The sequence below is a fragment of the Cuculus canorus genome, chromosome 20 (genome assembly GCF_017976375.1).
Source record: "Cuculus canorus isolate bCucCan1 chromosome 20, bCucCan1.pri, whole genome shotgun sequence".
Classification (NCBI taxonomy): Eukaryota; Metazoa; Chordata; class Aves; order Cuculiformes; family Cuculidae; genus Cuculus; species Cuculus canorus.
The window spans coordinates 5,717,659-5,744,311 of record NC_071420.1 but is presented as its reverse complement, the minus strand read 5'-3'; the positions used below and the strand labels follow the sequence as shown (position 1 = coordinate 5,744,311).

At 47.3% G+C, this 26,653-nt stretch overlaps 1 protein-coding gene across 2 annotated transcripts in view; it reads right to left on the bottom strand.

The window, feature by feature from the left end:
* UBE2G1 (ubiquitin conjugating enzyme E2 G1) overlaps window positions 1-15,845 on the bottom strand; it is a 29,141-nt gene extending 13,296 nt beyond the window's left edge. Inside the window, exons 1-2 of one of the 2 annotated variants that reach the window (XM_054085000.1) lie at window positions 15,552-15,845; window positions 123-225 (exon numbers count right to left, since the gene is read on the bottom strand). In XM_054085000.1, the coding sequence (XP_053940975.1) occupies window positions 123-225; window positions 15,552-15,597 (149 nt within the window). In that variant the 5' untranslated portion in view covers window positions 15,598-15,845. The remainder of the gene's footprint in view (window positions 1-122; window positions 226-15,551) is intronic. The other variant, XM_054084999.1, reaches the window with a different exon arrangement.
* Window positions 15,846-26,653: the final 10,808 nt, after the last annotated feature.

The following is a 26,653-nucleotide window of genomic DNA, read 5'->3' as shown; positions in this document are numbered from 1 at the left end:
AGCAACAGAACAGCATCACCTAACTTAGTATGAAGGTTTAGGTTAACTTCTACTCACTTAGATCAAACTAGAACTAGTAAATGTGAGTTCACTTAAGTTTCTGTATAAGTATCAGTACTTACTATAGTGTATCTGGAGGACCAATAATAAGGACTTCCCATCGATAAAGATCATTGTCATCTATTAAGCCCGCTGAAAAGCCTTCCACTGGATTTTTGTTGAGCTCTGTGTAGGGAAAAGAATTTAAGAATGACTTCAGGTGTCTGATACGCATTCACTGTTTTCGCTCATGCCTCTATACGTGACCAAAAACCCCCATGACTTCTAGTGATTTGGCACCTCCTAATGGACTCACAGCTGGACAAGCATCCTCAGCTCCCTGCCACACTCGACAGCACACTGCCAGAGCCGCAGTCAGATTCTAAAGCTAAGCACATCACGAGCAGAAGGGCCAAAATACCTCAGAACTGTGGGACCGGCGTGCTCACAAGTGTGTGCAAGTCAGAAAACAGATCTACTGCAAAAGCCATCCTGCGTTAGAAGAACCCCAAGGAGCCAGAATAAACCGAAATCTATCTTAAACTCTAGAAAATCTCAACAGAATAGCAGTCACGCTATGTTTTTATTTTAAACCAACATCCTACTTCCCTTAAATTATTGTTTTTCAGAACCTGAAAACATTTGAGACCTGTGCCAGGTGCATTCTGGAGACTACTTACAACATTCTGAACTGGAAGAGAGCACAGCAGATAAGCTGTTAGGCTGTTTAGGTTTTGGGGTTTTTTATTTTTCCTTTTGTGTCACAGTTTTATCCACTAGTGATAACTCAGGATTCCAAGGTTCTAGGGTACTTCATGTAGTTACTGCCAGATAGAAGGCTTATCGGGAAACAGCTCTGCAGTCAGACCTAGACACAGACTCCACTGAGTTTTGCTTTCAGCCTGCTCCAGTAAAAGCCCAAGATTTGGGAATAACCACCTTCAATGAGTTCTACCCAAAACGTCTCAAACTGACAGCTTCAGGTGTACAATAATTTAAACGCCGTATTGATGCCAAACTGAAATTCTTGATCCAACATTTCCAACAGTAGATACAAAGTCCTGATATTTGGGGCAGGGGAAGGGGAGAAAACATTATTCTTTCTGCTGGCAGTACTTTCCAGGTTAAATTAAGGAATTTTTGGTTTGCTTTACAATTGCAGCTGCACTTATTTCACACCTTATCAGATATTAAACAGCCTTTGTTGTTACACTCCACAGGACAGACATTATACACATTTCCTCTTTGAACACCCAACAGCTGTATTCGGTGTTGATTTCTAGGCATTACAGATATAAGTCCAGAGCTCTTTACACTCAGGTACACACAGAACTTCAAGTGAGAACTTCCCACCTTTATGGAGACAAGGCCACCATTAATCCAAACTGATTTGCCCATCAGCTTGCAGTCACTATTTGCCAGTTCAGAACTTAACTATGTAAACCATGGTTAAAAAAATGCAAGAAGAATCAGTTCAAGCCCTGCAAGAAGATTCCAAGTTCGCATGGAGAAAAGAAAGTGCTCAGCTCACATGAAGGACCAAGGTCTCAAGGAGTTAGACAGCAGGAATAATGACTTCGGTCACTGGTAATTCAGAGTTAAAATTATCTGCAGAGATGACTCAATGCTAAAATCCCAATAACTGTCTCGGAAGGGCTGCTCAGCAGGGTTCAGTCAGAGGAGGTCAACCATTCCCTCTCCAAGTTGCAAGACAAAGACTTGGGTATCAAACCAAATCAGGTTTTCTCAAGACAATGCCTGAAACAAAGAGGTACCATCACACGCAATTGAACCAAGATGCAGGCTGCAATACCAAGAAATACAGTATGGCCACACCTACGATAAGCAGAGAGGCTTCCACCCTCCGGCATCTGTGAAACCTTGTGGGAACAGCTGCCCAGGCAGAGCAACAGCCCTCTGGAATTGTAGGGGAAAGGGGCAGTGACCAGGCAAGGCTCTCATGAAATGGGGACTTTAGCAGTCCCTTACTGCCTTCCTAACAGCACCAGCTCCACCGCATCAGTAATTGAATAGAAGCTGCTTTTCATGCAGGATTTATATAAAAATTGTCTATGGCTTGTGCAAAAAAAGCTGTCTCTTTTCAGGATACTTCCACCATCCTTTGGGATTGCATTAGATTTTAACACAGAATATCCAGCACAATAACCACCATAGTCAATAGAAAGAGTGCAAATATTGGATTTGAGTATCCTACCCTAAGACTTCTCAACCTAAACTTAAGCTTTAAAACATAAGATCCCTCACTTCTCTATTTCCACAGGGAGAAAACTGTTTATGCCAAGCTCTGTGCAAACTGCTCTAACTCAAGCCACTCACAGTTTGCTTCCTTACGATTTGCCAGTTATCACTTCTCTGTGATAAGACTGTAAACCAGCCTGCCAGTTCAGACTGACAAATTCAGCATGCTTCTCCCTAAATATGCCACGCTATTTTCAACCCAACACACACATTTTCTTCTCTCTTTCTTGATTTGTGCCATTTCCTTTTCTTATGACATCTGAATAACTCTGAATAACTTCATTTTTCATCCTTGAGTGCTCTGAAACATTTTTCATGTACTTGTGCCTGCTGAAAAAGCCAGCTCTCGCACTCTGAACCACAGCTAGGACCCTGCAGCTCTGTACTGCAGGAGAACTCGGGAGAAGGAATAAGACGGCTGGATACCACCTCTGGGAATGCAGAAGCTCCATACACCGCATCAAGGGGACAGCTATTAACAACCTCCAGTTACAGCAGTTATGGAAATCTGCTTAGGGGACGTTGTATAAAGCAAATTATGATGTTACTTCTCTTAAACGACATCGTATTAGTCTCTGCTTGTAAAAGGTTCCATTTGCCTTCCATGGTAGCAATACTGAAGCACAGTTCCAACAGCTACTGCTTCTACAAGTATTTTGATGTACAACATCTCCACTAACATACGCAGAATCACAACAGACGAGTTAAAGTGAGCTTTTTCATCCAGATTATTTATGCTAAACTGAGCACCAACCAATGGCTGGTTGGGAGACAAAAAAGGAAACCTCAGGACAATTTTGCGCTGGGAGACGACAAACATCATCCCTGGGTGCTTCACCATGGGTAGCTAAGAGCTGCTATTCACTACAGCTCATGAACTGAACTCCAGGTTCTGTTTGGGTTTGGTTTTTCCCTGGATATCGCGGATGCTGCAGACCAGAAGAGTTAACTTACAGTACCGCCTACCTCTTCAAGAGCTGAGGCTCACACTGCAGTGCAATCCATGCACAGAAATCCCAATGAGCAGCAATGCCCCTACGGCGAGGGCAGAATGCACACAGTGCTCAGCACCACTGCTGCCCCCAGCCCGGCCTCGGGTGACACCGACACTGCCCCAGCGCCAGGCACCTGCTCCGGCCACTGCCATTCCCTGCCAACCACAACTTAACTCCCTCCAGCCTGGCCTGCTTCCCTAGAAGAGCACATGGAGGGTGAATACGCTTCAAAGTGAAGGATTCAATCCCCTCTCCAACCAGGGAGAGGGAACAAGCCCGTGGTGCAGGTCCTCTGCAACACCCTGCGAAAGAGCCTACAAGTCCTGGAAAAGCAGAAAAGTCAGATGCCAGTGAAGAACTGAATCCCTCCACGTTATTTTTTTCAACATTCAAGTTTCCCTTTGAGATTTCATGTTCAGCTAAAGAGATCCTGTGCATTTTAAACATAAATGAGTATATTAACACACTTCTGTCATGTCTATGCCTAAATAAGTGCAATTTATTGCTATGATATATTACATGCTGTGGTTTAGTATTTCTGCCAGTATTTTCTGCATTTCTGACAGTTTAATAGAAATTTTTCTTCCCAGGCAAAAAACAGTCCTTGCATTCACTGCAGAAGCCATTTCAGGTAGAGCCCCGCGCAGCTCTGGCCGCAGCCGAGCGCCAAAGCAGCGCAAACCCGGCCGGCGGCCAAGCTGCCACACACGGGGAAAGAATCCTGGGGCTGCTCAGAAATCTGACATTCAGGCCCTTGAATCCCAGCCCTGGCTCAATACCTGACCTGAGAGAGAGGGGAAAACTACCAGCCTGTAATCCAACAGAGTTGCTGAAGTCCAGAACAGACTTGAACGTCCAATGCCTGGTCTCCCACATCACCTGCCAACACAACACTGTGCTCCTTTACAGGATTAGCTCTTACTAAAGCAGAACCAAGTCACCGTTGCCTTCAACTTGAGCCAACACGGTGCTATAAGCTGTGCTTCCCATTTCAGTGTTTAGCTGACACCCAGCTACTGATGTTCCCACACTCACTAAAACTGCGTTTATATGAGCCAAGAGACTTTCACCAATCCAGAAGCAAAACGGCATCAACAGAAATGACTAAGCAGAAACAGCCCCATGGCTACACGTTGCAGCTATGTATGGCATCTCAACTTTTCAGCCTGACACTTCAGCCACTGCATATGAACACTCCAGAGTATTTTAAGGTACATAACAGTACAAAGCTTTCAAAAATCTACACTTCTATATTATTTTTCATAGAAGCCTCTTCAGCGAGTTACGCGGAGGTCGAGTTCTGTGCAGCCAATGGATTGAGTCCAGCATGAGAATGGAGACTGGACAGCCCAAGTCCTAGTGAAGGCTTCAGAAGAAATCATGCAGCTGATTTGATTTGCACACAGTTCCCAAGCCACATCAGAGGTTTACATTTGCTGTACATTAGATTTGTTTTTTCTTTGGGTCTTTTTGTGAGTTTCAGCACTAGTGCAGGAGCTTCTGAAAACCGTACAGACTGGAAATCCTCCTCACCTCAAGCTCTGACTTCCATAGAGCTGTATTACTTAACCGAGGTCAGTTCTGATTTCCAAGACTTTCCTTTCTGCCTGCACACCCCGCTGTAAATCTCCAATTCCAGGAGATTAGGGCTGAGATAAAGTAACACTACCTCCTTGGAAAGATGGATTCCCAGAGCTCTCCATACTCTCTACTTTCATTATGTTCTGTCTTGCTCCACAAGCTCATCCAAAAAGTTCAGACGAAACAGAGTACGATACACGTACACACTTCTTGGCATCTGCTTTGGCAGTGACAAATAAGATAGCAATTAAGACACAACAGTTTTGGTCTCAGAAGGATATTGTAGTTATTTTGGTGTGAGACTAAAGCAAAAAAGACAAACCTGTCTTAAAAATCAGCAGCAGCTCTAGATTTGACTCTTTACTTCAACCTGGCAACTAGTTCCCTGGGTTCCAAGCATCACCCCTTGCTGCAGCACCACAGATTTCTATAAATCTAATCCTCTTCTCACTTCAGGCAGTTTGTAGGGAGGGCTGTACAGTCAGCATGAGCAGGCGAGTTACTCACAGAAATCCCCTCAGCACAGCGCTACACAGCTTCGAGCACTGCTGCATCAACGTGCTGCGCTGCCAGCTCCACAGTTGTGCCCGCTGAGCCTTTCAAGGATTTGTTCAGTGGAGCAGTTTTGGGAAGGATAGACAGCAAGGCTGGGGATTTCTTGCCCGATTTTCTGTTTTACTCCCAATCAACTCCCTAGTTAAAAGGATAGCAGCACTAGCCCAAAGGCAGAGGCAGAAGAAACTCCTACAACTGCCGCTGTGGGTGAAGGTTATAGTACCAGAGAAACTTGACGAGATAGAGACTGGAGCCCTTTTACTAGTAAGGGGACACGTTATTCAGGACATAAGCTAAGAATTGAGATTTTGTCATGTATGTTCTGTTACTCCGGGTTTGCCTGAGTTGTGGCACGCCTGAAGACAGAAAACTGAAAGATCAAGTTAGTCGTTTAATTGAAAACTGACTCTTAACAAGCTAATCAAAAGCTTGCAGTCTTTAGTGGTGTCTTACAGTCCCTGAAGTCCACTAAGGCGGACATTGATAAGACACTCTCAATGCTCCTTCAGACATTGATCTAAACTCAGAGGTCTCAAAGCCAGCTCTCTCACATGGTCTCAATCAGACCACAGATATACAGCTACCAACCCAACCTGGCAACCCAGTTTACTCAGCCCGTGATCTGTTCCCATGCACCATTTTACCCAAGAGGTGTAAAAGCAGACACAAACAGGGCTGACCGAGTCCTAGACACTTCTTTCTGTAGCCTTCATAGGCAGAAACCTTGTGTAACACACCCTCAAACCAGTCCTTTTGAAACACCCCACACGACACACGCAGAGGTCTCTTTCCCTCTCTCTTGACGCGTTTGCCATTAAGCAAACGTTTTCAGCTCAGGAACTGAAGTAACCACGCAGCACAGCGCGCCTGCTAAGCCCACAAGGCTTTTATCTCAAGATGAAGCTGGTGTTTGAGTTACTTTCCTGCCTAATTCAGCTTGCACAGAACCCTGGAAATACAAACATACTGATGAAAGTCATTGACTTCCATTGTATTGTTTAGTTTTGAACTACTTATGCTTCCAGAATTGAGATTCTCAGCAGTAAGTTTAGAACATATGTTCAAATCAACATCAATAATGTATCTTCAGTAGAAATTGAGATAAACTGTCTCCTGAAGAGCCCTCTTTGCTGAGACTGCCTTGCAGCACGCTGTGCATCCCGTTACACTGGAATCCAGCACAGTTCCATCACCCAGGTTAAAATGGAGGTTGAACAGGTCTGATAGAAATATCCTATTTGATATTTCATCAAATTTTTTGATGAAAATATTTCATCAATATTTTGAATTTTGAGGGTAAGAACAAGGACAGTCAAAACAACTGTCCACTGTTTCCACTCCTAAGAGGCAGACATGTATCACACAGGTACATGCATCCACCCGTGCTGAAGACAACGCTCAACACATCTTAGCAGATCTATCACCCTGAGCAGTGCTCAATAGAGATCTTAGCAAAATAAGTAGTTCCTCAGACTCCACGATCATCTCATCCCAAAGCAGGTGTCAAACACAGGTCAGATGAATCACAGTCTACACGTGCTTATTCCTCTCACCTACAAGAAGTCCAACTGAGCTTCAGATTTCTGCTTCAGACAGCTGCTAGAATTCAGAAAGGCAAGCATCATCCTAAGTGCCAGCCATGTTGACGTAGCTTAGCATGGACAGCAGGAAAAATTAACTTCTTAGCAGCTGTTTGCAAATTACCAACAGACTAAAGCTACAAAACAATTCCATCTCAGTATCTTCTGAGCAGTCACACAGCTATCAGTCACAGAAGAGCTCTGCTGAATAGAGTCAGGAGTCCTAGGCTGCACGTGGTTTATGTACAAAAACAGAACACAGTTCTAGGAAACCCACTAGGTGCCATGGGGAGATGTTAACACCTGACGACTTCAGCAGAAGCTTTCTTCAACCTATGCGTAAGTTGTTGTGCAAGTCAAGGGCACTTTCCAGCTTGTTTTCTCCCCTGCTTTTAATATGAATAACAAGTTTGCATATCTTAATTCCAGCTACATTGTCATTCAGAATTGTTAAGACATTTCTCCAAGCACTCCTGACAGCATCTTTTAGATCAGCACTAAGCATAAGCCAGCTAAAAAAACAGCCAGCTTGGCCTACTGGGTGTTGTGATGACTGCATGGAAATAGGTTTTCCTTAACTAACAATTCACATAGAGAAAGACTGCAGGGGAAAGCCTTTACTATTACTCTAAACCTGTTCAAGCACGGCTAACGTTCATATCCAGGACAGCGGTTATTTTTATGGAACCCTATTTCAACCAGATTGCTGTACTTCAGTGTTCCAACAAGACTTGGATATCTGATCTCTGTTCTTGCCGATGTGCCTTGGACCCGAGAGTAGGAAGGAGAAGCAAATATGCACATTTATACGTGCAGGGCTGCCTAGAGTTCAGACCTACCAGATTCTATAAGTTAAAGACCTTGCCAAGCCCCATCTGCTGACAGATACCTACACACCACCAAGGACTGAGGCACGGAGCAGGTGCAGCGTCATGATAGCAGAGGCCTGCATGTGAAGCACTATGCGGATTCTGTTTCCATGCACTGGGACAAAAGCAGCCAGTGCGAGTTTCAAGAGCCACATGTCCTCTCCCTCACCCGAGGCACCTGCTTGCCTCTCCCCAGGCACCCAACTCTGCACACTTGATTTAGTGTTCGGTTAGTTCATGCTTTCAGAACAGCAGCCACCTTTCAGTTCCACTTTATTAGAACCCAGCCTCTATGTTGGAAAGAATATGCTGTGTTTTACATCAAACAGGAGGTTGCATTAAACAGAGGAAGAAAATCTAGCAGAATGCTTATCTGAGGCAAACAAGCTTTACCTACAAAGTTCACTTCAAACTGTTTTGAATAGGACTTTGGGGGAACTAAAAAACAACCTGTACCAACCCCAGAAGGGACTAAATAATCCCGTCTTAGTTGGATACACGTGTACTGTTCCAAGTCTTTCTGGCATTAAAAAAATAAAATCAAAGAGATACAGAAGAGTCAAGCAGAATCAGTTGTAATTACAACGTGTGATTTTATTTGAAGACTATCCACTCTACTTGATTTATCCCAGATCAGTTTCTCATAAATGAAAGAAGTTTATAGCAAATCAACAACTCCTTTAGGTTCACAGTTCTGCAGCAGATAACGCCAATACTAAAGTCAGAGTCACTATCAATCACACAGAGCAAGATGTTTTAGTGAGATTTGGGCAATTTAACATCTTCAAAGAAAGATCTAATCAATAAAGCAGGAATTTCTAATGAAAGTACTTTCTCAGGAGGTAGTAATTTTGCTCCTTATCTCACAGGATCCCCAGCAGCATTTTCCCATTCCACTATTCCCTAACAGAACAGAAAGAAACCACTTTACTGTCAGATCCAGATATGTCCATGCTTTGGTGCAATTCACAGCGCCTTGTTTGGGGGGAGCAGAGAAGGAAAGAACTCTTCGTTTACGGTAAGCTCTGTTCTTTCCCTGGAGAATTAGTCAGCTGACCCAGCCAGAGCCAGCAAGCTGTGACTATAGCTGCCCCATCAAGGAAAAAGCTTACAAAGCAGGTTGTTACTGCTTCATCCTGTCCAAGCAACTGGTTGAGCCATCGAGTTCCTCTGTTCTGAGGTGTCGCTAAACCTCACATTCCAAAACTGCCAGCACCTCTGAATTTTCGCTCTTGTGCCTGCTGTCACAAATACTCTTTTCTTTGAAGAGGCAGAATTTGGCTTATTTTTGCAAGAGGAACATTTGACAAACGAACAGGTACAGCTAAAAAAGCTTGAGACAAGTAACATCCATTATGTTATTTGCAGCGTAACAGAAATCCAGGCTGCCAGTACTGCTCAGCCTCCAGTCACTGTCACAAGGACAAGGCGTGTGTTTTAGCAATGATATTATCAATAAAGTCAGCATGAACAAGGCAGCTTTGATAATTCCGTCAACACGTCCTTACAAGAAACAGGATTCTCTCATCTGCTCTAATGGGGTTCTATACTGCAAGAGTGCTAAGATGCGTGGTACACACACGCGGCATCTGAGCATTCCCAAGAGCATCAGAGCAATGAAAATCGATGGTTATCTACAAATATGAAAGGGTCCTTTTAAAAAAATACACAGAGGGGGTTTATAACTTCAGTATCACTCAAGATGTGAAGTTTAACACGTGCAGGACCTTGGGGTCTTGACAATTAAGGATAACACAGAATATTACTGACCACACAGATCTCTCCAGGGAAGCTGAGGCAGACCAACACCAACCCAATACTTCAGATCAGTGCCACTCAAATGATTATCTGGTAGACAAACCTACTGTCAGCCAGTAAAATAGCCAGTACTCAACTGTAAACAAAGGCTTCTTACACCACCAGGCACCCAAGAGACATGCCCTCTCAGCTTCCATCTATGAAGTGATCTCAATTCCAGAATTCCCCCAGAATTTACTACTCAAATATTTTAAAAGTAAATGCTATGTAACTGCCAGAAATCCAGCTAGCTCAACAACGCTCTGCAAGATTTTTCCACACAAGGAAGCAGAAATTATTGCACTGTCACATTAAGTATTTAATACAGTTTTCCAACTTGTTAATTTTTAATTAGACATTTTTGCTTTGAAATAGGAGCTCAATACGCTTTAAATTGAAACAATGCCACGTTTCTCATGTTTGAGAAAAATGTGTGGGGTTTTTTCTGTATATTTACTGAATACTTACAACACAGCACAACGTCGGCCAACAAGGGCACGGTTATTCCTCTGTTTTCAGCAATCCATGTTTATGTTAAAGAGGACTCGCGCTTCTGGTTCCACTGTGCACTGCTGATTTACCTGCATCCTCCCTACACGACTGTGCTGGATGAACTAGACAAGTCTGCCTACTCTAACAAGTCTGTGTCAGCAAGGATTTGGCAGAAAGATGAAATAAAAGCATTCAGAGAAATGCCTCAGTCTGCAAAACCCTGGGGCCTGACAGCTCTGGAGACTGGAAGAGTAGCTTTGCACTCTGGGTTGTCTTCTGCCTCCTTTAAAGAACACGAAGTTTGGGAGCTGCAGAGAGAGCACAGTTTGTCCTCCCTCAGGGGTGAACTCCACCAATCCAGCACTAAACCAAACTACAGACTTGCTGTTGGCTTTTCTGGAAGTTCAGCAGCACTACACCCTTTCAGTTTTTCCTGCACGTTACCCATAGGAGGAGAACGGACAGCTTCTGTTCCACACTATTTCTGATCCACAACAAAATGCCTTTCTCCTTCGAAGGAAAGAATGTCTCTAAGAACAAATACATGTACTGAATTTTTAAAAGGTTTCCAGAAGTTGCTAGAGCTTACAATTAAGTTGATCTGTGAAGAAACAGCCATTTAGCTTCACAGACATTCAGAGAGAACCTCCCTTCAGCTCGAGCTGGTTAGACCAGCGCCCTAACTGGCTTTAGAAGCCGGAGTTCCCCACTCAGTAGTTTCTTTAAACGCTTAAAGAAAAAAAAAAGCCACCACCCAAAGTTCTGACTACCCTGACTCAAACTGTTCTTGTACCTAAACAGGGGCAAGCACATGTCACTATAAAAACAGCTACTATATAAATTCCTGGTGATACAGCTCAATATTTCATTAGTAAAGGTGCTGTGAAGCTACTTTATATTTGGGGGGTGGGGACACCCAAAAAGCCAACCCACATCTGACTTGAAGTTATATTTCATGGCTGTCATTGAATATCCCTTCTCTTAGAGCACTATCAGCGCCCAGAACATGCCACTTAAGTTGACAAGCGTGTTGTACACATGGTGCTGCGGCACCAGCAACCTGCTCAAGTTACCACAGAGGCCAGTCTACTCCAGGAAACGCAGCAGTCTCTCTCTGTAAACTTAGTGGAGCAACCTGGGATTACATTGCCAAGTTTCCTTCTGTTTTGATAAGACCCTCGGTTTTAAGTCTCACTGACAACCCAGACGATTTACCAGTTGACCTTCACTGTAACAAAGTCCTCAGGAATCAAACCACTCGCTGAAGTGCTACTTGCCACTGACACTCACTTTCCCCACAATAGCTTTATTAGGAACCAAAGCATGGAAGACAAAACAGGTAACTGTTCCCAGAGGTACCGTTCTACACTCCTTTCTCCTCCTGCCTTTGTTTTTTTCCAGTTGACACTGGAAAGAGCTATCCAGGGTCTCACCTACTAACAAAATTCTCTATTCCTCAAGTGTTCCACTGTTAGGGGAGTTCAGATTCCCGCTTCAACCGCTCCCCACTTGTGGATGTCTTGCTCCAAGCCCAACAGCTCCAAGCTCTCTTGTGCCTGAGTCACGCTAACTTGACAAATGAGTGATCCAGAGCAATTCAAACCAGCTCAGATCCCATCACTCATATCCACCGCCTGTTCGCTGTGCTCCAAAACCCAACTGCTAGGTACAACCCCGTGACTCACCCATCCCACCTGATAAAAGGCAAAGGCTGGAGGGAGCAGGAGGACTGAAGTATCAGACCCAGCACAGGAAAGAAAACCATGGTGCTGATTTTTGTTTTGAGGCAAAGCAGGCAGTGTGGGTGTAAACAAAAGGGATGCATTGGGGCAGGTCAGACTCAGGAGAAGACAGCCAGGAGTAAGGGAGGAAGATCAGACATTGTGAACTCAGTCTGCTTGGTGACTTCAAGCAGCCTGCCACCAGAAAAAGGAGTGTCAGTCGACTTCCAGCTCGGTTCAGGTGTTGCTTAGGTTGTCACACAAGAAAGAAACCATTTTCTTTCTCAGGTCAGTTGTTCCAGATGGGGCTTTAAGAGTTCAAGACTCTTTAGTACCCATCACACACTCACAACCACTTTTAATATGGTTTCAATTCTTTTTAATAAATACAAAAGGACACCAAACGCACCAACACTACTTAAAGCATAGAAACCCCACAAAAGAGTTGCATGTTACGTGCAAATGTTTGCTGCACTGACTCATCACAGTTGAATCAGTATCTATAATGGGGCAACTGGAAACGCTAGCCAGTTCCTACCACTACAGGTGCAGCCTTCAGAACAGAGTGAGCAGAAAGGAGAGCAGAAGTTAACCCCCCCAAACCTAGCAGTCTACAAGTCTACTTGCATACTCAACCAGCCTGAGCTTACAGAAGGTCTTAAGACCTCACAAGACAAGGAAAAAAAAACCTACACAACACAAGCCAACAGCTAACGCTCATTATCAAGAGGCTTCAGCTAAATGACACTCTTTCATGGAGCACAATTAGTCAGTGAAAAGAGAAATTCCAGGCAGCTGAAGTTATATTAGGTTACCAAATGCTCATTTTTATCAAGGTAGAGAGCAACTGTTCTATACTGTTGCTTCCCTAGAGGGACCATTTATAGGAAAGAGCAGCTCTGCATCAAATGCAGTCGGGAGGAGCTGCTGCAGTAAGCCTGTACCTGGTGTCCTCAGCATATCCAAACATGCCAACACCTCACTGGATGTCAGTAACATCCTCAATGCCCTCCCTACTAACTACCAAGAGGTATATGTTCACCTTTGGGAGTGCATTGATTTCATGAGATTTCGGTGCTTTCATTTTTAAAGAATGCTACCTTAAAGGGGTAAAAAAATCCTGTACCAAGAGTTAACTGTGCTGAAGTTTCAGACATTTATCATCAACTAAACCCAGAAGACCACGCTGGAGACGCAACACACACATCATCCAGCTCTACCTGGTTACGCAACTTCACCTCCTTGCTGCTCACAACACCCATTTCCACCCTTCCTTCCAAAGACATTACTGCAGTCTCAGACTGAAATCCTGCTCCAGGGGTCCCTGTGCTGCTGGGAGTCCCCATCCCCTGGCACAGCTCTTTGGCACACCACGGCTAGCACAGGATTTAGGTGCACCTCTGCTTTCCTCTTCTATGATGAAGCAATTTTTATGTAAGGCACAGAAGAAGCAACAGAATTTGTGCGAGGCACCAGGCAGAGCCATGTGTTGCAGAGGGGGTTCAGAGGGGAGCGGAGTGGGGGGTACAGTGGGGAGAGAGCCTGAGGGGGACAGGACAGGAGGGACGGCAGGGTGGGAGCTGGGGATGGGAGGATGGGATAGCAGGGACAGTGGGGTGGGAGTCGAGTGGAGAGCAGCAGGGTGTGAGTCTGGGATAGCAGACAACAGTGTGGGAACTTGGGGTGGGGGATAGCGGGGACAACAAGCTGGGAGCCGAGGGGGAAGCAGCAGGGCAAGAGTCTGGGGTGGGGGACAGCGGGGGGGGGGAGCTTGAGGTGGGAGACAGTGGAGTAGGAGCTGGGGGGGGTAGGGGGCAGTGGGGAGGGAGCCCGGGGTATGGGGACAGCACGGTGTGAGTGGAGAGGGGGACAGCACAGTGTAAGCCCGGGCGGATGAGGGACAGCAGAGTGGAAGCTGGAGGGTAGGGTACAGTGCGGGGAGAGTCGAGAGGGGGGCAGCAGGGTGTGCGCTTGGGGTGGGGGCTGGGGGGGGGGGGGGGGGGGAGCCTGGAGGGACTGGGGGGGGGGGGCACACGGGACACACAGCGGGGTGGGAGCCTCGGGGACAGCGGGGACAGAGCGCGCTCCTCCGCCGGCCGCGGCACATGGAGCGCATTGTGCCCCCGCGCATGCGCTCGCCCCGCCGGTCCCGCGGCGGCCCAGGCCGGGCCCGGGGACAAAGGGAGGGGCGGGGGCGCTGCGGGACGGGCGGGCACCCCACACACCCCGCTCTCCCTCCCCAGCGCCGGGGGTCGCCTTTAACCACCTCTCCCCCCCACCCCCTCCAGTCCCAGCTCCTCCTCCCCAGCGCCAGGGGTTTCGGTCCCCTCCCTATCAGCCCCCGGGAACGGGGGTCGCTCCCCCCTCTCCGCACCCCCACTTTCCTTCCCCGGGACCGGGAGGCATTTTTATCCCCCCCCCCAGCCCTTCCAGTCCCAGCTTCTCCTTCCCTCCCCGCAGGTTCCCCGCTCTCCCTCCCCAGGACCGGGGTCGTGTTTCGTCCCCCCCCGTCCCGTTCCTTTCCCCCCCAGTCTTTCCCCCACCCCCCCCGCATCCCCGTTCTCCCTCCGCAGCGCCGGGGGTCATCGTGTCGTGTGTGTATGCGTGTCCCAGCTCCTCCTTCCCGCATCCCCACTCGCCCTCCCCGCGAACTAGGAGACAGGAAGGGATGGGATGGGGGAAACTGGGGGCTAAACGAGCCCCAAGCTTTCCCGTCCCCCCCAGTCCAGTCCCCAGCTCCTCCTTCCCGCACCCAGCCCCCTCCCCGGGACCGGGGGGCGTTTTTACCCCCTCCAACCCTTCCAGCCTCCATCCCCCAGCGCCGGGGGTCGCGTGTGTTGCTCCCTCCCCTCGGCACCCCCGGCTCTGCCCCGACAACAAAGGGGGCAGCGGCGCCCCCGGCCAGTGGGGAACGGGACGGGGGCACCTCGGGTCCCCCTTCTCGCACAGTGAGGCGGGGAAAGGGGAAAAGAGAGGAGGGAAGGGGTGATGACACCCCACCCCCCCCGCATGCCGGCCCCCCGCTCCCCTCCCCCCGGCAGCGATCGCTTCCCCCTCCCCCGCTCGGCCTAGATCCCTCGGCTCCGGCTGGGCAGCAGCGCTGGGGGGGCTGTAATCTCTCCTTCCCTCCTCGCAGCGCTGCCCCCCCCTTCCCCGCAGACCCCCCCGCTGCCCCCCACACATATCTTGCAGCCACCGCCCCCACTACCAGTGCACCTCCCCATTCGCGGTGCCCCCCCCACTGCAGCCGCTGCTTCAAACCGTTGTGCCCCCCCACTGCCCCCTCCTCCATCTACCCCCGTCCTCCCCCTTCCCCGCTGCTCCAACACCCACTGCCCCCCTCCCTTTGCTCTCCCTCGCTGCAACCCCCTCCTCCAGCTGCCCCCCTGCACCCCCCTCCCCGCTGCTCCCTCTCCTCCCCCTTCCTCGCGGCCTCAACAGCCACTGCCCCCCTCCCATTCGTCCCCCTCTCCGCACCCCCCTCCTCCAGCTGCCCCCCTCCCCGTTGCCCCAGCAGCCGTTGCTCCCCCCCACTGCCCCCTTTTCTCCCCCTCGCAGCCGCTGCCTCCCGTTCTCCCTTCTCCAGCAGCCGCTGCCCCCACCCTTCCCCCGGCTCCCCTATCCCCGCTGCCCCCGCTCCTCGCCCCGACCGCCCCCCGGTACCTGCGAGTTGCCTCCGCAGCAGCAGGGCGGACTGGAGCTCCGTCATTCTATCCCCGTTCTCTCCCGGGGAGGGAGTCCCGGGGACGGCGCAGCTGCTGGTGCTGCGAGCGGCGCCCGAAACGGCGGCGAGTGTCGCTCAACAGCCCGGCCGCCCCGCGGAGGCTCTGGCTCGGCGCCGGCCGCCGCCACAGCACGCAGGGTCCCTGGCAGGGCGCGCGGCCGTGGCTCCGAGCCGCCTCCTCCTCTCCTCCCCTCACCAGGAATGTCGTTACGCTCTGGGCCGCCGCGCGCAGGCGCAACGCGTACCGGACGCCGGCACTTCCGCGCCGCCACCTTGAGAGGGGACGGAGCGCGCGGAGGCGGGGCGTAATCAATCCGCCGCCATCTTGGGAAGGGAAAAGAGCTCGGGGAGGAGGGGATGCGCTTGTTGCGCCACCATCTTAAGAAGGGAAAGAGCGAGGAGAGGTTGGGGGAGTGCTCTTTGTGCCGCCATCTTGGGAAGGGAAGCAGCAGGGGGAGCGCGCCTTGCGCTGCCATCTTGAGAAGGTCCTGTTCCTTCTCTCGTCGGGCAGCGGAGCAGGCAGAGCTGTTGCTCTCCACAGCGCGGGGTTGTGCTGCTGCCTGCTTTCCTGGCGCCTCACTGAGGGCACAAGGGCAGCTCCCTGTCAGAGGCACCTCCTCCCTCCATTACAGACCCACAGAATCCTAGAATTAGATTGGAAAAGACCTTTAAGACCATGGACAGATAGAGGGGCTGCTCTCAAGCTGCCTCAGGGCAGGTTCAGATTGGGCATCAGGAAAAATTTCCTCACTGAAAGGGTTCCCAGGCTGCCAGGAGGATTTTGGAGTCCCCATTCCTGCAGGGGTTTCAAAGAGGGCAGGTGAGGAGCTCAGAGGTGGTTCAGTCGCGGACATGGATGCTTAGACTCGATGATCTTAAAAGTTTTTTCCAACCAAACAATTCCATGAATCTTTTCAAGGCCAGGTTGGATGGGGCTTGGAGCCCCTGATCCAGTGGGAGGTGTCCCTGCCCATGGCAGGGGGTGGAACTGGATGGGCTTTGCGGTTCCTTCGAACCCAAACCATTCTGTGATTCTAAGCAAGAAAAGCTCTCTGGGCATTTTGTCCCTCCTCAAAGTCCTGATTGCCCTCCCACTAAAATACATGAGGTTTTGAGGAGAGGCTAAAAACAGCACCTGCTGGATGGGAGTTGCTCATGCAGGATTGCTGCAAAACATGGATTTGTGTCAGGGGGTGGGATGAGGACGCTTGTGTGAGAGGGGACTGCAGGGATGGATCAGCCACCACTGCTCTGGGCAACCTGCGCCAGGGCCTCCCCACCCTCACAGCAAAACATTTATTCCTAAGGGCTCATCTAAATATCCCCTCTTTCAGCTTAAAACCATTACCCTCTGACTAATCAAATGAACCATTATTACCAGTAGGATTCTCCCTGCTCTATTTCAAGAAGAAATTACTACAAAGGGATTTATCCTGTATCGATTTGTCAAAATGTTCAAATTCTTTAGAAAAACAGCTATTTTTCTACTACAGGGGATGTATTTTGTTTGTGAACACCGAACTTGGCTTGCAATGAAGGGAAGAGAATTAACCTATAAGAGGGATGTTTTTAGTTGCAATGCTAAATTCATTTCCTATGCTGCGGTTTGGAAGGCTTAGTATAGTCTGAGAACTTCATTACCGTGCTAGTACAATTAATCAGAATACTGTTCCCAGATATTCTTGCAGTTCTGATTAAATCTGTGTCTTCTTCAATGATTAAACTGGGATGATACAAGACATCCCACAGTGTATGCTGCTATTGCTGAAATTCATCTCATAAAGGGTGTTCTTAGCCAAAGAAAGTCTTTGTGTAAGTCTTTCTTCTTTGTAGGTTGACTCTAATTCCTAAATGTATTTTGTATTTTGTACTGCTTTAGTCAGGTTCGTTCAATCCTAAAAAGCAATCTATCCATTTAAACATAGAAGGCTATCATGTGCGAGGGCATTTTATAAACTTATTATGCTAAGAGACAGTTACCCAGATTGGAATTCAGGCGTGTTGATGGGAAGTGACACTCTTGTGGATGGTATTTCTCTTTCAGGAATAAAAGGTAGGCTTTGTTCACAATGTCAGTTAACCCAGCGCTAAATTCACTCGCTCAACTTTCTGTACCTGATGTCAATTCAGGCATGAGTACACATTTCTGACAGTCCTATTAATAGAGGACCTAACTGCAGCATTGGAGGCTGGAAGGTTATATGAAACTACTCTATTTCTATTACATTCTATTAATCAAAATCATCCTGAATTGTTCACCATTAGGTCGCTCGCTGGCAGTCATCTTACTTAAGAAGGGAAATTTTCTACAGCCTCCTATAGCTTCCGTATGATTTTCCTTGTAAGAAACACTGGAGGCTGTGGGCTGGGAGAGAAAGGATATGGTTTAAGCTGGCACAAGTGACCTGAATTCCTTTATTCCGGCAGCGGATTCAACCCTAGCTTATAAAAGTAATATGTGTTTCATTATAGGAAGTCCTAGCGACTTGAAGTACTTGAACCTTGCTCTGTCAAATCACTCCGAATGTTGGACATGGTGCTGCTGGTGAGGGCAGGTGTGTGACCGAGACACAAACTAGTGTTTCCTTACAGCCACAAAGATTCCGTGAACCCCAACATGAAAACGAAGCCATCATGCCACAGTGGAGTGGGAACTCTGTTGGCTCACAGTTCATGTTTCCTGTCCTTAAACACAACCTGCTGTATGATAACAGCTAAAGGCGTTTCCGTGGCTAGGGAAGGGATCTCCTGTTCATATATACTTTCCGTGCTCCCTGTGCACGAGCACCTTATCCTGCTGCTTGCTGAGGCAATAGGCAGTACATTGTAGGAAAAGATCTCCAGACGGGAGGGTTGCTTTCTTAAATGTGTTTTGCTGTCTCTGGCACACAGCCTCTCTGCAACTGTCTCTCCCATCTCTGCATTAGATGGAAAGGCAATAAGAATTTAGATTACTTTCTCTTTCCTGAGACCATTTCTTGTATAATGACTGTTCAGATCTCACAGCCATTTGCTGTGGCCCTTCCTGCATTAATCTTTTCCCTTGGCAAGGGTACGTTATCATCATCCTTCATCTTGTGGTTAGAATAGGAAACCCTGGAAGTTTTTCTGTCACCTTAAAAAGGATCAAGGTTTCACATTCAGCATCTTACTTTGCTTGAATATGATGTCTTTCGTTTGACTTTCTCCCTCAGTTCCTCATTCACGACACAAATCACAGACTGAACTAGTAGGTAGTTTCTGTTCAGTAGAGTCCTCCAGCTGGATTCACAGTTAGCAACATCTGCTCCCCTACTTCAGCTTCTTGGCAACCCCAAAAAGCTGGTGGTAAGACAGGCATAACTCCCTGTAACATGTTCTACAATGTTCATCTAATTTTACATGCCGGAGCCAGGGAAGAGATATTTTAAATGATAGCGATGTGAGATATAATTTTTTAGGCTGAATAAAAATTCCTGTTAGGCAAACAGGGACCATTTACACATCCATTCCAATGTTTGTAGGCTTGAGGTTCTTGCAGTTTATGCCTGGCAAACAAGTTGTTTTCTTAACAGTAAAGGCTAAGTATTTTTATGGGCTTTATATTCTGGATTCAAATTGTCACCAGGAAAAAGCAATGGTTTTCCGAGCTCCAGTGTACCGGCCTGCCCCCTTACACTTGTATTTGCTGTGCATTCCCTGATATATATTCCTGAGGGGTCTCTCTTTGAATAAACCTTGACTGAGTTTGCTTGTGAGTAGTAAAACCAAATTTTTTCTTCATGTTTCATATGCCAAGGTAGCATTTGCCTGCTGCCGTGAATGTGTATCATAAAGGCAAATACTCTGAAAATCCCTTGTTAAAGAAGGTTTGAGGGGAAAGGAGACAGAGATTCCCTGTATTTTGTCTTCACTTCATAGCTCCTTGCTGTCCTGGATAAGAGTGTAACAAGGACGAAAAGCAGTTTTGTTTCCCGTTAGGTATGACCTATAAATAACACGGGGGACTAAACCTGGGCTGAACACATCGGTCTGCCCAGAAGTATTTGTATAAGTTCAAGGCTATTCCTACCTAATGAGTTCAAATGTTTAACTGTGACTCAAACGTTGTTGGGCTCACGTTTCACTGGGAAGTGGTGGGGAGGGTGTGCAGAAGGGGGAGTTCCTGGAAAAAATGGACCAGTGACTCAGTAGCATGGCAAAGAGAGAGAAACGGGGTGGGGGAACTGCTGCAGCTGCTACAGCACAGTTCTTCAGAACATAACTCAGTGCTGAGTATGATGGAATTGTTTGTATTTACTTGTAGCAATGTTTGGATTCCCCAACTAAGATCAGAGTTCTGCTGGGTCAACAGCAACCCTCAACGATCTCCTGCAGAGGTAAGAATCTCCATTCTTCTCTAAGAGGTGGACACGTATGGCACTGCGTGGTGCTAAAATGTCTTGCCCAAGGTGCCAGGGCAAGCCTGTGCTGGAGCCAGAAATAGGAACTGGTTCTGACTTTCATTCCCTGATACATGAAACCACAATGGCTTTAATGTTCAAACCTCGCCTTGTGTCTGTCTGTCACTCCTTAATAAATCCAGGAGTATTCCACCTCGGTCACTGACCATAGATAAAGGTTTCTGCTGTAGCGTGAAGTGTGGAAAATGCTTGCTTGAGCCAAGGAGAAGGGGTGTAGATGTAGACTATGTTGGTCAGCAAAGGGTGACACCTAAACAAAGTGTTTGGACCTGTTTTTTGGATTAGATTTCTGGTATGAATCAACCTCGACAGGAATGGTCATGGTAAAAGAGTCTCTGGAGCTGCAGGAAATCCTCACAGATTTTTACATCGGTGTTGACTCAGACTTTTTGGCAGGAAAGTGCTGTTTAAGACCTGAGTAAACCAGAATGACCTTGTTCTAAACTCTGTTTGTTTAAGCTTAAACTATTACTCCAGCAGATAGCATTCTCAGCTGGGAAACTGAGACTTTGCCAAGTCATTAATGTCAGGATCCAGGCGAAGTGCTCACCTGAGAGGTGTTCACTTTGCACAATATAGACATAATTTCTTCAGAATTGGACTCCTTCCCTCATTGTGAATGAGAAGCAGTTGACGTCAAAATAAGGCAGCAAATGAAAGCTGCAGAAATTAAGGTAATAATGGAAGAATGGCTTGAATGCCAAAATAGTTATGGGAAGGGTTAAACTAACATGAAATCTGCAATTTTCTGGCTCATATTTCTACAGAACCGAGCGTGAGAATTTTTTGCTCTGCCACCTGCAAAGCCTGGCCTCGCTGACAATCGGTTTAAAACACCTGATGGAAAGCAGTTGAGGCCCATGGCTTTGTCAGTTTTCAGTCCCTGGAACAAATACAAGGGTGTGAAATATGAGGCAGGGTGTAATTGATCTGCTGTTTTCTGAAATGCTGTTGTGTTACTGGAAGAAAATAAACATCAGGATTTTTACTTGAAGAAAACAAGGACATATATTTGAGAATGGTTATTGTTGTATAAATGTGATGCCAGAAGTTAAAATACTGTTTTCATTGCTTCCTTTTTCGATCGGGGGCTTAAACCGGAGAGTTAAATAATTGATTCTTGATTTAAAATGGCAAACAGGAAATCTTAATTTACATTATTTATTTTAATCTTATTTTATACTAACAATTCTTAATTATTTTCTTAAATAAAACCAGATTCCTCGTGCTTGGCAGGACATTAATTTTGTCAGTCAGAAGGACGGGAGCAGACATTGATTTAAGATCTGTCAACAGGCATCTATTCAAACTTTTTATTTGGGATTTTTAATTCATTAACTAACATTTGAGATCATTTGTTTATTGGATGCTGCAAGCTTTTAACTGATTGTTTCTGTTAAGTTATATTAGGATGGGATTCAGCTAAAAGGCACAAGGGAATCATTAACGAGAGATGAACATTTGTTTTTAGCTCCTCCAGCTTCCAAGATATTAATACTACCAGATCTTATCCTCCCACAAGTGAGAGCAAATCATCCTGCATCTTGATTTTGCTCATCGTTTGGAAAAGGGAAAACCAAGGTGGCTTCCTTTTTCAAATCCCATTTTATTTCTCATCTCTGAACAAACCAGTCATCAAAACGGACTTGTTGAATAAACTGAAATGAGGAATTCACTTTCTTTCTGCACCTGCAGATGAAGCTGGTGGTGTAAAAAGCTGGTTCAGCACCCAGCATGCTATTTCTGGCCACTTACTCAGTATCGCCCACCAGTTTGGTGTTTTGACTTTCTCTGAAATTTCTGCAGCAAGCCTGGCCTGCTTCTGTATTTTGTAGTCAGTGATCTCAGCTCTCACTGCAGGGTAGGCTGCCCTCCTTTCACATCTGATTTTAAATAGGACTGCTTTTAAAAAGGACAGGCAGATTTGGTTTAAAACAAAGACTGACACTTTAAAAATCATTTCCCCATTTAAACTGGTAAATTCTTTACTTTCGCTCACATTTTGCAAAATCTATGGCAGTTGGTGTCACCTGATATCGCGGCTGATCGGTTCTGGTATATAAAGTACTCTGCAACACAGTTCAATTTTTCCTGGAATCGTCTGGAACAGCAAACTTGCAGTTCTTTGAGACAGACTCCTACTTATACCTGACAAGTTCTAGTGCCTTAGCTAGTACAGAATTAGTGCAGGAAAGGGGAGAAATTATGTATGTATGGGTGCAAATTGTCATAGAGGTTAATGGAGCAATGGATGTAACTGGAACCTGCAGAAGGGCCGTACATGTGCATAAGCTCACGACCTGTCCTGGTACAGTTCAAGGGGCAAAGCCTGTAACGTGAATGTGGTTGTACAGTGTGTGAGGGTCAGTCCGACAGGGGATGTAGCATGGGTTAAGAGAGTGAACCTCAGACATCTGTGGGCTCTCGTGTTATCCTGTAACACCATAGCTGTTGCTCCTGCAGAGCCATATCGCCAGAACCGCTCTAGACACAGAGACTCTGGCACCAAATGCAATTTGAACGGAAGCCCAAGGGAAAACTAGGCTTTGAAGCAGCCATGGAAACACCAGCAGGCCTGGTGCTGGAAGCAGGTGAGTGGAGGAGAGGGGCGAGTGCCTTGGACCTGCAGAGCCTGATCACTTCTTGCTTGCAGTCTCACTACAGCAGTGGATTTTTCTGATCTCAGTGTCTTGCCGTGTATGAGTGGTTTGGTTTTCCATTAGAACTGCACTAGGAACTTCCCAGAGGAGGAGAAAAGTGGGAAGGGGTAAAGGAGGCTTGGGTAATATTGACTTTTTTGAACAGATTAATCATGGCAGGAGAGCACAACAACTTCCTCCCTCCCTGCTCGTACAGACTGTGTATTCTAAGGGAATTTGGCAAATGTGCATTGGTCCAGAGGAGTGAAATACAAGAAAAATAGATCCATTAGCAGGTGCGTCATCCTTGGAATTTGCAATGTGGTCTTTTACGAGAACAGGAGGGGCTACTGCTTCTGTGTTACACCTGAAACAGAAAGCCATGCTGCATTTTATGCATGACATGACTTGAGGAGCTCACTCTCGTGTCAGCTCAGTAACTGTTTGGTTTCAGCTGTCAGTCAAACTGCCCTCCCTCCAGATGTGCAACCTAGATGTGAATGTCCAAGTCTGTCTTCACATTTTATCGTTGCAGACTGGGTTCAAAACAAAAAGTGATTTATTGTGCAGCACTGGTTCAAGCAGAGACCACAGTGACGAACCTTAAAAACCCTACAGCCTTGTACTGAAATCTCTGTCACTGCGGCTCTTCTGTAGTCATTGTCACTGTCTTTGAATCTCCTTGGAAGGGAATATTGCAGATAGGGCCAGGCAGGCATTTATTAAGCTGGCTGCCTACCAGAATTATGTTGAATTTCATTTTTTCTGATCTTGTCAGACACTGAAGTTACTAAGCCCTGCAGAAATCCATATTTCAATTATTTGCAGAACCTCATGATTTATGAATTTGCTTCCTTCACAATAGGTTTAAAATAAGTGCACCTCAAAATGCGGACCATTCCCAGAGATGCTTGCAAATACACACAAGCGTGTGTTTTCTTTTGGCTACTTTATGTTCTTTGTTTGGTGATACATGAGAGAAGTGAGATACCAAAAGCAACTGGATTCTTTCTTCCTAGAATGAGCAAAGGGAGATTTACTTAACAATGAGTATTATTTCTCTGTTCAGTTATTTCATAAACTTTGGGTTTATGGGTTATAAGGGGTTATAGCCTTCTTTTTGTTACTTGCATGGAAATGGTTTGGAGCTGATTGGGGCAGTGAAGTATTTTTCAGTCTCTTTCTGACATCTCGGTTCACCGTTCGGATGTGTCTTTCTGGGAAAGCTCTGGCAAAGCCTCCAGAGCCATTCAGGGATGTAGCAGCGTCTGCCACTAAAGGATATTTGCATTTATAAATTAATTCAAGGGCATTTTGTAGTAAATACTCAGAAATCCTTACAGGGACAACTGGAAGCTCTCCCCCGAGTTGTCCGTCGGCAGTCCCGTACGGATTGCAGGCACGGCTCGTTTGTTGGCAGCGTCTCACCTGGTTTGGTTGAGCTGATAGGAGGGAATTGGGGGTTGCAGCCGGCTGTCATAGCCTGGTCTGGGAGCACCCAGGGCACCCCCTGCGCCCCGCAGGCACGGCTCTTGCCCAAGGAAGGGCAGTTCTGCAGCCGCTCAGGTGGAGACAAGCAGTGGTGGAAACTCAGTGGGGCTGCTGCACGGGTGCGTCGAAGGTGGAATCTAAAGTTGGAGAAGAGCTTGGAACTGGCGTTTGGTGTTTGTTGTGACTGCCCCATCCCTGGAGGTGTTCAGGGCCAGGTTGGAAGGGCCTTGGACAGCCTGGTCTAGTGGGAGGTGTCCCTGCCCATGGCAGGGGGTGGAACGGGATGATCTTTAAGGTCCCTTCCAACTCAAACTACTCTATGATTCTATTCTATGATTTTCTGTTTAAACAGACTCTGTCTTTGGAAAATGTGGAATTTGGAAATTCCATTTGAGGAAAGCAGAACTGAGTTCTTGCCGTAACAACCTTAGTTAAAACTCTGCTTTAACTACCTGTGACCATCAGGGCTGGCAGAAGCTGCCGGGAGCGATGGGATGTGCCCCAGGGACTCGAAGACATTCGGATCAGCACACATTGAATCTGTCCAGAGCGAGAGTTTCATCCTGAAACTTGCGGGACCTCGTGTGCCAGGGCTGAGCTGCCGTTGGCATCGGGTATAAAACGCATCCCTGGAGCCGGGATGCAGGGCTGAGCGGGGCTGGATCGGTTCTGCCGAGCCCGGGACGGCGTTTGAGCGCCCCCGAGCGGCGCCGTCGGCAGAGCCGGGACCAGCCCTGGGCTGGAGCCCTGCGGGCAGCTAGGGTGGAAACAGCGCCTGTGGATCCCCCCGACCGCGTGAGACACCCGAAAACGAACGTTTGTCCAAAGTGTTTTACAAAAGAACCCTCGTGCAAATCAGATTGTGGAAGGAAAAAGCTTTTTATTTGAGAAACAGTTGTGAGAAACACTCATTCATTGGTAAAACACTGAAAAGGACAAAGTCTTGGAAGCAAAGGTAATAATATTTTCCTTTTACAATTCAGCGCTGAATTGGATGCGCTTTGTGAGAATTGGTTGATAAGTTTTGCTGCAGCTAGTTTGTATGCTTAATTATCTTGTCATATAAATCTTTATTGTATCAAGACATAATATGGGGACAACCTTCAGGCATGATGCTTAGTTGTCTAGCAACATGTAGCTGTTTTTAGATCAAGAGATAACGTGTCTTAGGGCTTAGACAAAATTAATTGGTATGCTTAGTTGTCTTGTAAGATGCAGCTGTTGTAGGAAATAAACTGGAGTCTCCAGACATGGTTGGATAATCCAAAAATGAGCATTCTTTGAAGATTTATATGGTTGTCTAAAACTAGTATATATACCCACTGCTTTTGTAAGATGTCATGCCTTTTTTAGAAAGGTATCTGACTCAGTGCTGAATTGTACAGTTAAAGTATTATTGTCTTTGCTTCCAAGGCTTTGTCCTTTTCAATATTTTACAAGTGAATGAGTGTTTCTAACACCTTCTAAAAAAGGCATGACATCTTACAAAAGGAGGAGGAACGAAGGACAGACCTGAGTTCACCAAGAGGACACAATGAGGAAGGAGATGAGATAAAGACCATCAGAGGCTTCTGAAGACACAAAGAAACTGTGATGTGCATACAGGAGCGAGTGATAAACTACAGTAAGTTCTGACATGTAACATGTTTCCCAGAATCTATATAGATATGTATCTTTAACCAGTATTTCCCAGAATCTATACAAATATATACATTTAACGAGTCTAAGTCTTGTAACCAGTCTCAGTAGTTGGACATGTTATGTGGGTTACCCCGGCGCCGTTTATTAAAAGAATACCTGCTTAATAATCAAATTGGCATCGAGTTTGGCTTTTTCATAGTATCAAAGGGCTCTTACAGCTTAGCAATTGGGACACGTGAATTCACATTCCTTTCCCGATCTCTGTAAATCACATTCAGATGCCACCTCCCCTCGACATCCCCTGCTCCCCCTGATGCCCCTCACTCCCCTCAGCGCCCCCAGCCTCCCTCAGGGCCCCTCGCTGCCCTTGCCGCCTGCCTCACTCCCCTCAACGCCTGCCCTCGCTTCCCTCAGTGCCCTCCGCTGCCCTCGACACCCCTTGCCCCCCTCGGAGCTCCTGTTCCCTCAGTGCCCCCCGTTCCCGCATACGCGACCCGCGCCTCTCAGCGCGCCTCGCTGCCCGCGCGCGGAAACAACGTCACACCACCCCACCGCCTCCCTCTGCCCGCGCGCCGAGATGACGTTTAACCTACCCCCTCCCTCCCCCCCGTCTCTGTCCGCCCGCGCGCGGGGAGGACGCCACGCCCTCCCTTCCCCCCTCCCTCCCCCTCTGCTCGCACGCGGAGAGAACGTCACTCCATCACCCTCTACCCGCGGGCCGAGATGACGTCTCTTCTCCCGCCCTCCCTCCTCCCGCCCCTGTCGACGGGCGCGCGGAGATGACGTCAGACCTGCCCGCGCGCCCCGCGGGTCACATCCGGTAGGTGA